Source organism: Sinocyclocheilus rhinocerous, unplaced genomic scaffold, assembly GCF_001515625.1.
Source record: "Sinocyclocheilus rhinocerous isolate Xijiao unplaced genomic scaffold, SAMN03320098_v1.1 scaffold1565, whole genome shotgun sequence".
NCBI classification, from domain to species: Eukaryota; Metazoa; Chordata; class Actinopteri; order Cypriniformes; family Cyprinidae; genus Sinocyclocheilus; species Sinocyclocheilus rhinocerous.
Genome location: NW_015655464.1, coordinates 580,304 through 592,888, shown reverse-complemented (window position 1 = coordinate 592,888; position 12,585 = coordinate 580,304). Strand labels below are relative to the sequence as shown.

The 12,585-nt window shown below is 36.6% G+C and overlaps 1 protein-coding gene across 3 annotated transcripts in view; it reads right to left on the bottom strand.

Annotated features, from left to right (window-relative positions):
- Window positions 1-5,518: 5,518 nt before the first annotated feature.
- Window positions 5,519-12,585, bottom strand: part of LOC107718339 (rho-related BTB domain-containing protein 2-like) — a 58,642-nt gene continuing 51,575 nt past the window's right edge. For all 3 annotated transcript variants that reach the window (XM_016525381.1, XM_016525382.1, XM_016525379.1), the window contains 4 exons: window positions 8,350-8,500; window positions 7,825-7,913; window positions 7,497-7,602; window positions 5,519-7,189 (listed from right to left, as the gene is read on the bottom strand). In XM_016525381.1, the coding sequence (XP_016380867.1) occupies window positions 7,008-7,189; window positions 7,497-7,602; window positions 7,825-7,913; window positions 8,350-8,500 (528 nt within the window). In that variant the 3' untranslated portion in view covers window positions 5,519-7,007. The remainder of the gene's footprint in view (window positions 7,190-7,496; window positions 7,603-7,824; window positions 7,914-8,349; window positions 8,501-12,585) is intronic.

Sequence of the window (12,585 nt, the reverse complement as noted above, 5' to 3'; positions counted from 1 at the left end):
TGTATTTTGTCGTGTTGTGAGTTTTTGCAGCGTTTCTGTATTTGGTCGTGTTGTGAATCTCTGCAGCGCGTTTCTGTATTTGGTCGTGTTGTGAATCTTTGCAGCGCGTTTCTGTATTTGGTCGTGTTGTGAATCTTTGCAGCGCGTTTCTGTATTTGGTCGTGTTGTGAGTATTAGCAGCGCGTTTCTGTATTTGGTCGTGTTACTTGTTGAATAAAGTCGTTATTTATTTTTTCTTTTGCGCACAAAAAGTATTCTCGTAGCTTCGTAATATTACGGTTGAACCCCTGATGTCACATGGATAATTTTACCGATCTCCTTGCTACGTTTCTGGACGTTGATTGAGGTAGTACACTTGCTGTCTATGGGAGGGTCAGAGAGCGGTCAGATTCCATCAAAAATATCTTAAATTGTGTTCCGAAGATGAACAGAGGTCTTACGTGTTTGGAACGACATGAGGGTGAGTAATTAATGACAGAATTTTCATTTCTGGGTGAACTATCCCTTTAAGTTCGGCTTTCAATATAATTATCCCAGCACTCCTCCAGACCAAACTAACCCAGCTCTATCTGTCAGTGGATCACCAGCTTTCTGACAGATAGTCAACAGCTAGAGACTGGGGAAATTCATGTCAAACAGCCACACCATCAGCACTGGTGCCCCTCAGGGATGCGTTCTTTCCCCACTTCTTTTCTCCCTGCACCTCTGTTGACACCTCTGTCAAGCTCCTGAAGTTTGCAGATGACACTACAGTCATCGGCCTCATCTAGGACGATGATGAGTCTGCATTTAGAAGCAGCTGGCTGGCTGGTGCGTCTGTAGAAAGTCTATGGACCGAAGGGAGGCAAGCCTCCGCTCTAACTTTACCTGCGGGTGTCGCTGTTGGACAGTGTTACTTTATAAAAACGAGTGACTTTTAGACTTTTAATGTCATATTTAGTCATATTTGCGTTTTTGTAATATCGATTATTTTCGCATCCACTTTTGAGGAGAGGAGACACTGCCTCCCTTGCCTCTTCGGAGGAAACGCCCCTGATATACAGTATATATATACATATATATATATATATTCTTATTATCTGTGTGTTGTTGTCTCTGTGTAATGGAAGCTTCTGTCACCAGAACAAATTCCTTGTATGTTCAAACATACTTGGCAATAAAGCGCTTCCTGATTCTGGTTTTATTAAATCATTTCTGGGATCTGGCATTTTGATCTGATTCTTTCGAGGTGCTTGAGGAACTGGGGGAAGGAAGGCAGTCACTTTGTGATGACTCAGCCATTTTGTCTGCTACTTTGTGAAGGAGAGTCATTAATGCAAGAGCCAGCTGGATAAAAGTAGTGCTTCTACAACAAACCTGAGCAGCTCAGCTAGCTGAAAGCGTTTCATTTTATTACAGAACAATTGTTGATTTATTCCTGGAAAAATTGTCATGATTATAATGCAATATTATGACATACTATATTGCTAAAATGTATTTATTATAGTTTAACAATAGGAAATGCTTAAAACAGTTTGTGTACGTCTCCCTCTGCAGGACATTTTTCAGTACTGACTATCCATAAAACAAGCGTTAGATCACCTGTACAAATCTTACTTAAAATGATGTACATTTCCCATTTATGTGTAAGATACACTGAAAAAAATGGTATAGGATTTACTTTGAATCAATTTTCAGTCAGAAATTGCTTGTAAATTCAGTTCAGTTCATTACAATAAAACAGAAGTAACACCTTGAATTAAACATGAAATTTTGAAGTAGAAAGACAAAGTATTTTCATGTGAAACATCAATAAAACTCCAAAACAGTCTATCTTTGTTTTATTTATACAACTTTGAAAAATCATTTTTATGGTGTAACTGAGAAGTCATACTCTTTTATATGCATTTTAAATGATTATTACATAAAAAAAATGTGTTAATGTAACCATTTTATGATTCCACTTTCCACTTTACTATTTGTTTTGGACAATACAGGTAAAGCTACATAACAAGATGATGATTAATAGTTAACATTTCATAACAAATAAAAAACACAAAGAAATTAGTTCAACGAGTTCAGTTAAGTTTTATTAAAAGCCAAGCAAACATTAAAATACTGAAACAGATAACCTTTTCCAAACCTTTTTTTTTTTTTTTGCTCCATTTTGTACAAATCAGTTTTTCAAAAATATTACAAATGATTCAATAAAACTTTTTTCTTTTTTTTTCTTTTGCAAGAGCAGCAAAACATTCTGATTTTGTATTTTGAAAGCCCTTAGTAATGTGTATGGTGTGTGTGTGTGAGTGTACTTTTTCTAGTTCAGAACAAGAAAAATAATTACAGAACGAGTATCAGAAACAATAATCAAATTAAGAAGTTAAAAAGAAAAAAAAACAGCTTTAAGTAGTTATAAATCCGAAAGAGGAAAAGAGGTCAAGGGAAGGGTCGGCAGTCAGTGACACCTATACCTCACCTCAAGAAGACAAAAAATGGCAAGGACCATTTAAACAGATCACCTCACCACAAGCGGAAAGGGGGACAGGGTTTGCCAAAGGGCATACAAGTGCTCCACTATAATTGACAGATGTTGTTCAGAAAAATAATATGGCCCTTTTCTTTCATGGAGATGAAGGTGGATTTCAAAGCACAGAAAGGAAGTTGGTTGGAGACCCCCTCTGTTGAAACACAGAAACTAACAAGGGCTTGAAGTGGTCTCTGCCTATGACCTGAGGTCAGATTGTTAATTTTACAAGCAGTAAGATGTGGTAAACCTTTCCAGTTTAATACAAATGTTGAGAGTTTAAAAATAAAAATAAAAAATAACATTTAAAAAAATCACCGCAATAACTGCTCTCTGGTATTAGTATTTTACAAAAATACACCTAAACCAAAGTCATATTCCAAAAAGAATGTTGTGTAACATTTCCCCTGTCAAACACCAATTTATATTACCCTTAGCCATGTAAAAAATTAAATAATAAAATAAAATAAAATAAACCCCTGACCTTCAGATGACTATAGAGGGCGCAAGTGTGCCTCTGACTCTGTTAATGTGCATGTGTTTACATTCACTCTCATCCCAACAAGTATGATCACTGTTCACAACAAGCACAGGTTTCCACTCGGCTCAGCACAATCAAAGAGGGATGAACCCCCCCCCCCAATTAAAGGCACAGCAATAAACACAACAATAGACCACAATTCTCAAGTGCTCTCACGTTTCTTATAGTGGGTTTCTAATGCTGTACTGTTATTAAATAAATAACAACTATGTTAAAACTATATTAAAACTACAACCACAATGTGTCATTTATAATGAACATGATAAACATTTAGAACAACATTAAGTATCTGTAAGGGTTTTGGATGAACTTTTTGAACTTCGTAATTAGGGCTGATTTTTTTTTCAACATGACGAAAGTGCATGATAATTCCTTAGTAATGAAAGCTACTGTTATTCATAATTACATACAAGTTAGCGCGTACACCATTCCACGCACATCTTACCTGTAAACGTGCACTGATAAATACTTTACAATTTGTTGCTGAAGACTACTGTTAAATTGAAAGAAAATCCACAAAGAATATCATTTGTATCAAATTTCAAGGTAAAGTGCATATTTAGCTAGCAGTTATACTGTTTGCAGGGATCTTTCGTGTTGTTATTCACAGCCTGAACCAATCTCTCACTTTAAATGAATCGTTCATTCAAACATGAACATTCTGTCATCATTTACTCACCCTCATGTCATTTCAAACTTGTATGACCTTTTTTACTTCTGTGGAACATTAAAAAAGATATTCTGAAGAATGTTTTTGTCCATGCAATAAAGTTGAGTTGGATGCCATTGACTTTAATTATATAGACTAAACAGCTGAACCATTCTTCAAAATAACTTCTTTTGTGTCTCGCAGAAGAAATAAATTCATACACCTTTCAAACATCATGAGGGTGAGCAAATTACAGAATTTGCATTTGGGGTGAACGATCCTTTTAAGGGCTAATGGACCTTTCTAATACTGTTTATTTGAAATCTACAAAACCACCTAATTTCTACAGAAAAACATGGATCACATGTCCTTGAAGTTAATGAAGGCATATTCGATTAAAGCACAAGGTACAAAGAATTTGAGCAGCCAACATAAAAGTCTCAAAGTATTAGGGATTTTTTTTTTTATGTAAGCACAAAATATGTAGGGCCATAAGGAGCACCGTTTTAATGGAAGAAACCATTCCATGCTACAAAATGTTTTAAAAAGCCATAGTTTAGAAACAGTCAGTGCCATGCACATCAAAGGCAGACCAAATCTAAAATAAAAGTGCAAAAGCAAATAGTCAAAAAACTAAAAGTGCTAACAAGCCCGAAATCACCACGGCAACAACGCTTTCCATCCCAACAAGCATGCTGATGTTTGTAGTGTTCTCGAATCGCTCATCTGGGGTGATGGTCTTTAACTCAGACAGGAGAGCTGTGATTAAGTACATAATTCATCACAGAGCCAATCTGCAAATACACAGCAAGGTCATACATTCGTTATTTTACTAATTATTGAGCCTTTAGGCATAGTGTGGCATCTATAAACATTCATTTATTTGTCTGCCCCTATAAATAAAGCATCTTAATGGGATGAACCTATAAAAGTGCCTCTACAGGTGAATGTCAAGACGGTAGCATACAGACAAGTGTCTGCTCTCCGCTTCCCTCTTATTTGTCATTTATTTATTATTTGAGTGCAGAAAGGCCTGTCTGAGCACATGGGCTCTGCATGTCTATTTTTGTAGCTGTTGATGATTTCAGCTTGTCTGGTGTGAAAACCAGGGTGCAGCCTTGAGGAAGTGAAGTCAGAAAGCCAGAAATAGAAAAAGGGTGGCATGGAAAACTTAAAATGTCTCCGATTTCTCATTCACCTCCAAAGTAGCTATTAAAAACACTTTTGTTAAAAGGCACGCAACAGGCAAAACAAACATGCTTCACCGAGAAATACTTGAATGTAGAAGGGAAAGTGTAACAATGGTCATAGGCACTCATGTTTTCCGGACAAGACTCTAACAAACGAATGTTAACAACACTCTACAGCGCATGCACATCTGAAAGAAGGAACTGAGAGTGGGTATGTTAGCATATCACTGTCAGTTTAACCACAAAACCTGTTTCAAAGTACAAAGCTTGAAATCGAAAGCTATTCAATTAAAACAGAAGGATACACTTTTGATTTACAGCCTATGTTGGGATATTTTGTTATTAAGATCAAAACAGGTAAACTTGTGTAAAGCGGCGGTCACACTACACTTTTCTTTCCATTTACTTCCATTCATACGCATGCAAATGCTGGAAACCGGAAACGCAAGCTCGTGCGAAGGAAGTTTTACATTTCGCTGCGTTCCAAAGCGTCATGGCTTGTCATCTTAGCAGAATTAAACAATCGTAAACTTTCAATTTGCTGGCATTGCAGGAAAGCAGAGTAGATTGTATATTTTTACATTTTGGATTTATTATTATTTGTTATATGTTGAATACTTTGTACTATGTTTAAAAAAAAAAAAAAGACACCACAGAGCATGACATCGTATCACGACTGTTGCAGGGCTCAAAGTCTAGTGAAACCGCCCTTTAAGGAGATGATGGGTGAGTGGTTGAACGCTGTGGCATTTAGCAGGTTAATCCGGAGCACCGATTTTATCTGCAAGTGTAAAGCGCAAAGTGAAGCATCACATTGCAACATATCAAACACTACAGGAAGTGGATCGATAGTTTCTCCCTCAGTTTGGCTAACTGCAGAGGTAGAGGAGCAGAGGAATAACAGAGAGGAGCGGCAAAGGAATAAGAAACATCGCAACCTACTTTTTGGTTCGCCAATAGCAAAGAGCTGAAGTAGTGCTACAAAAACAAGTGCATTTCACAAGGGTGTGAAGATCTGCAACAGGACTGACAAACAAATGAGTAGCTAATACTTAAGCAGGGTAAACTCAGAAGGCATGGGCGCCCCCCAGTGGTGGAGGTGAAAGGCAAGCAAGTCGAGGAGCTTGCTAGTGGTCAAATCACAAAACTCAATCGACAGAATGTCAAATAACAGTTGTGATGGCTAATACTCTCCTGGCAGTGGAAAAATAGCCCTAATTTCATAGTTTACTTGCTGTCAAGTTTTTGTTTCAGCAGATTTTGGTAAGGCGTTTGTGTTTGAATGAGTTGTCTGTCTGAGTGTCTGTCTTTGGTGCTGTCCTATAGTTTTTTTAGTGAGTGACAGACCTGAACTACACACCCCTTCTGTTCTACCACATGAACAAAATTTAGTAACAGGAAAAACAATCTGAAAAACACTTCTTCTTTAAGCAACACAATTGGTATTCTGAGCCAATATGGGGCAATGGAAGATCCAAAATGGAGAATTGTTTTTATGAAGCATGAAGCATGAAGGCAGGGGCAATAACCCCTTTATTTTAACAATTTCTTTTATATGTATATCCCTGCCGCCATTTTAGTTGCTAGTTGTATTCAAAGCTAAGCTATGTTTCAGCTTGTAGGCATTGAACATGACGGTTTTCCCAAAAATAGGTCTCACAGAGAAAAGATCAGCACAGCAGCACCATGCAGCATTCGTGTGCCCAGGCGCCAGCGCTCAGACGGGGTGCTGGTGTGAGTGTGTGTGTGTGGTCTTGTATAATAATAACAGTCTTAAGAGGCGAAAGCAGGTCACTGCAATGATGCTGTTCCCTATGTGATGCTGCGGCGAGACCTGTTGCATTCGCACAGTAGAACATGTAACATTGAGAAAGAGAATGATTTGAGACTTTCTCCAAACCTTCTCCTGTTTAATGACACATACGCTATGAGCTCTCGTGGCGGGCAGTCCACTAAGGCCCAGCGTGGGTAGGGAAGGCTAAAGCTCAGAGACAAAGAGGACCCCGGACTCGCTTTCAGCAGTCAGGACAGAAACAGGGCTCCCCAGGCTTGGCTACATGCCTCTGGACTGAGATGAGGGTGAGGAGTAAAGGGGGGGTTGAAAGGATGAATGGAGGAAGACCCTCAGGAAATGTGGGGTGCTGAGGAGGATGGATGTCTCCAGAAAAACCAGCCCCGTTTGGTGTGCTGCTTGCGTAAGATCTCCTCCTCGCGCTCTCGCTCTTTTTGAGAACGGAGGTAGCGGTCTTCCTCCTTCAGGAACCACACAGGGGGCCAGCGATGCTTCTCAAAATGTTTCTGGTTTTCTGGAATAACAAATGACAAGATCAAGGAAATACACCGGAATTTTCTCGCTTCAAAACACTTTAAAATAAATGTTTTCTATTTTAATATATTTTCAAATGTAATTAATTTCATCATTATCAACTGAATTATTATGAAGGACTCCATAGAAAGTTCAAAAGAACAGCATTTATTTAAAATAAAAATCTTTTGTAACATTATGTTTTTTACTGTCACTTCTGATCAATTGAATCATTTGCCGAATTTATTTTATTTATACATAATATAAATCAAATAAATAAATGAATAAAAACACTTCTTGCCCCTTACCAGGAGACATAGTCTTCATGTCTTTAGGGAATTTTCGACAAACGCTATTGTAGTTGGTGCAGATGTGATGCAGACACCAGGCAGAGAGCTGTTTGGCATTGTGGAACTACAGCAGACAGAAAGCAGAGTTGGCACAGAGTGATTTCTCTCAAAGAGGCTCATTTGAAAAGCAAAGTCTGTTCATCCTTTGAACTAGAATAAAGTAGGCTATGAATGAATGGCAATTCTGTAATGTGCTCCATTGGTTATATTGCTACTTCATTACTCAGTGTGAGTGTCCTCTGCATTCTATTAAAGGCTTTGTTTGCTTCATCTTTATTAATATTACCTGAGCCATCTCCAGATAGGCCAGCACATGTCCATCAATGTCCACCCCTTTAACGGACAACTGCAATAGCTCCTCAACAGCATGTTGCTCTGTAGACCATGGCAAAACACCATACAGCAAGTGTTAATATGTCAGCCATGGAGCTTAATGGTTAATGATTAGCAAAATACTCCATAACAACAGAATCGTCAACATTGAAAAATTTCTCACCTTCACTGGTGTATTTTAACAAATACAACATGCTGTAGTTTAGATGTAGATAATATTTATTTGGTTAATTTATTTTTCCAAATTATTGGCTAGTGCCACCTCTAGTAGCTTTGATGAGTTTAAATACTATCATTTGTAATATTAACCAACATTTTTGTCCATGGCAGCTGTTTAACTTTACAGATCCAAATTATTTGCAGATTATGTCTTTGCAAATTCATGCTCAAAGTAGTAGATTAACCATAGAATTATACAGTAGTTTTTCAAGGTACACAGTCTGCCTTCAGGTAAACATAGAGCCTTTATTAAACCTACCTGTTAGAGCTACAAGGCGAGGAAGACAGAGGCGGTTGGCAAGTATTATAAGGTCCATTGGCTCCAGCTCAGGACATGGTGTTAACACACCACAGTAGAGAAACTCCAGAACGGCTCTCATGCAGGCACAAGTGGTGTTGGGGATAGAGACCTAAAAAGAGAAACAGAGAAAGAAAAAGAGGTGGTGGTTAGCAAAAAACAGCCTTAATATTTCAAGTTTACAGTTATTAACAAAAGCCCACTTTGAGAAAAGTTTGTGTGAACACATTTCATAACCCATGCTGAGAAATGTTTATTCATAGCTCATCTCCAGGACATGGAAACTCGAGAGGCAGATTGATCCAGGGATGAAACAATCTGCTCAGCACCTCTCCCCTATTGAGACCTGCATGGTCCTGGCTGCTGACCATTAGAGGAGGCCTTCGGGTTGACATGGCAAGGCCCAAAGTGGCCATGGAAGCAGTTAGAAAGGGATGTATGTGTCCAGGAAGGCTGGTGGAGGAAGGGGCCTGGGAGAGCGGCCTCCACAAGGGGTCTTTCATCCTTCAGGAGATTAAAGCACTGTGTGAAACCGTTGATAGTCTCAGCTTAAAGCTGTGGAAAAATAACTCTGTGGGCTTGTCGCTACGGGAAACCTGGCCTTTGCATAAACAAGAGCCAACAAACCAGCCTACAGGAGAGACTGTCATCATATAACAGTTAACACAGGATATGCTTTACAGAACAAATACACAACATTTAGGAAGACTCAGTTCCCATATATTGATATGTCAAATTTCATGCATTCATTTAAATGACAAATAAAATTATATTTCAAACTAGATTGAAAAGTTTGTAGACAAACTTTAAGTTGGCTTGAAAAAACCTAGCTAGAAAGTTTTAAAAAGTTTTAAAAGCTTGCAGTCTGAATGTTTTTAGTTTGAAGTAGTTTGAAACTTAAAATAGTTTTAAAGATTACAGTTTGAATGTTTTCAAGGCAATACAGTCTATCAGAAAAACAGATGGTATAAAACATATTGCTAGGGTACCTGGGGTGGTTGCTAGGCTGTTTCTAGCATGATTAGCATGTTGCTTGCACAATTAGCATGTTACTAGCATGTTTCTAGCATGATTAGCATGTTACTAGCATATTGTTAACAAAATTAGCAAGTTACAAACATGTTGCTAGCATGATTCTAGCATGATTAGCATGCTAAAAGCATGGTGTTAGCATTTTGTTAGCATGATTAGCAAGTTACTAGCATTTTTCTAACATGATTAGCATGTTACTAGCATGGTGTTAGCATTTTGTTAACATTATTATCAAGTTACTAGCATGTTTCTATCATTAATAGGATGTCACTAGCATGTTGTAAGCATTATTAGCAACTTAATAACCTGTTGCTAACATGATTCTGGCATGATTAGCATGTTACTAGCATGGTGTTATCATTTTGTTAACATAATTACCAAGTTACTAGCATGTTTCTAACATGATTAGAATGTTGTTAGCATGATTAGCATGTTACTAGCATGTTGATAGCATGATTCTAGCATGATTAGCATGTTACAAGCATGTTGTTAGCATGATTAACAAGTTACTAGCATATTGCTAGCATGTTTCTAGCATGTTTAACAAGTTACTGGCATGTTGTAAGCATGATTCTAGCATGATAGCAAGTTACTAGCATGTTTCTAAAATTATTAGAATGTTGTTAGCATGATTAACATTACTAGCATGTTGATAGCATGATTCTAGCATGATTAGCATGTTACAAGCATGTTATTAGCATGATTAACAAGTTAATAACATGTTGCTAGCATGATTCTAGCATGATTAGCATGTTACTAGCATGATTCGAGCATGATTAGCATATTACTAGCATGATTAACAAGTTACTAGCATGTTGTTAGCATGTTTCTAGCATGATTAGCAAGTTACTAGCATGTTGTTATCATGATTCTAGCATGATTAGCAAGTTACTAGCATGTTGTTAGCATTATTAGCAAGTTACTAGCATGTTGTTAACATGATTAGCAAGTTAATAGCATGTTGTTAACATGATTCTAACATGATTAGCATGCTACTAGCATGATAATAGCATGTTTCTAACATGTTTAAAAGTTGCTAGCATTTTGTTAGCATGTTTAACAAGTTGTTAGCATGTTTCTAGCATGATTAGCATGTTACTAGCATGTTACTAGCATGATTCTAGTATGTTACTAGCCTGTTTATCAAGTTGCTAACATGTTTCTAGCATGATTAGCAAGTTACTAGCATGTTGTTAACATGATTAGGAAGTTACTAGCATGATGTTAACATGATTAGCATGTTAATAGCATGTTTGCTAGCATGATTAGCATGTTACTAGCATGATGCTAGTATGTTTCTAACATATTTAACAAGTTGTTAGCATTTGTTAGCATGCTAGCATTTTTCTAGCATGATTAGCATGTTACTAGCATGGTGTTAACATTTTGGCATGGTGTTAGCATTTTGTAAGCTTGATTAGCAAGTTACTAGCATGTTTCTAGCATGTTGTTAGCATGATTAGAATGTTACTAGCATGTTGATAACATGATTCTAGCATTATTAGCATGTTACTAGCATGATTCTAGCATGTTACTAGCATGTTTATCAAGTTGCTAACATGTTTCTAGCATGATTAGCAAGTTACTAGCATGTTGTTAACATGATTAGGAAGTTACTAGCATGATGTTAACATGATTAGCATGTTAATAGCATGTTTGCTAGCATGATTAGCATGTTACTAGCATGATGCTAGTATGTTTCTAACATATTTAGCCAGTTGCTAGCATTTGTTAGCATGTTTAACAAATTGCTAGCATGTTTATAGCATGATTAGCACGTTACTAGCATGATGCTAGCATGTTTCTAGCATGTTTAACAAGTTGCTAGCATGTTTCTAGCATGATTAGCACGTTACTAGCATGGTGTTAGTCTTTTTTAGCATGATTACCAAATTACTAGCACGTTTCTAGCATGATTAGCATGTTACTAGCATGTTGTTAGCATTATTAGCAAGTTACTAACATTTTGTTGGCCTGTTTCTAGCATGATTAGCAAGTTACTAGCATGTTGTTAGCATGTTTCTATGCTAATCCAGCTAAACCCAGTTGATTCAGTTAAAAAAAAACAGCTAAAAACAGCTAAGACCAGCCTGGCCTGCTAAAAAAAATGGCCAAAACCACTTTAAAACCAGCTTGGGAGACAAGCCAAAGCAGTCAATCAGCTTAGGCTGGTTTTAGCAGTTTTTTCAGTAGGGAGTTGTTAAGCTTTGCTATAGCAATAGACAGCTTAAATACACCATAAGTCTTATTGTATAAGAGTATTGTATTGTATACTTATTGTGTAAGTATCGCTTTTTATTTCTCCTCTTTCCTACTACTTGTTCTTTTCGTTTTAATTACTTTTTCTTATTTGTGTATGTTTTAATTGTTTTTAGCTTTATTTTTTGTTTTATTTAAATGTTTAGTTTTGAAATGTTGTTGTATGCATTTGTCATTTTTATTTAATTTCTTTTATTTTCTTAAATGTGTATATATATAGTATTTATAGAGTTTTAGCTTTTAGTTTTAATTACTTTTTCTTATTTGTAAGTCGCTTTGGATAAAAGCGTCTGCTAAATGACTAAAAGTAAAGTAAAGTAAAAGTATAAAAGTTTTCACACCCTCAATGAAAGTCTATGGGATTTTAAGTGGTTTTGATAGTCTGGTTTATTAAAACCTTAAGCCAGATCAGTTAGAAAAGATATAGCAACCCGAGTCAGACCAGTCTGAAGGTCTGACCCGAGTTTGGTGGTTGTAGCTTTAAAAGTCTAGGAGGAGATACATTTTAAAATTTGGTCTCAGAAGAAGAAGAAGAAGAAGAAGAAGTTTAAATAGGATTTCAGTAAGTTGGCTTTTTCAAGCCACCTTAATAAATGCTATTCTTTTTAAATTTGTATTCATCAAAAAATCCTGAAAAAGAATCACGGTTTTCACAAAAGTATTAAAGGGGTCATATGATGCTATTTTAAAGATCATTATTTTGTGTATTTGGTGTAACAGAATATGTTGACATGCTTTAATGTTCAAAAAACATTACATGTATATTTTTGTGATATATTATATCTGTACATTATTGTAGGCAGTGTTGGGGAAAGTTACTTTTAAAAGTAATGCATTACAATATTGCATTACTCCATAAAAAAAGTAACTAATCACGTTACTTAGTTACTTTTTATGGAAAGTAAT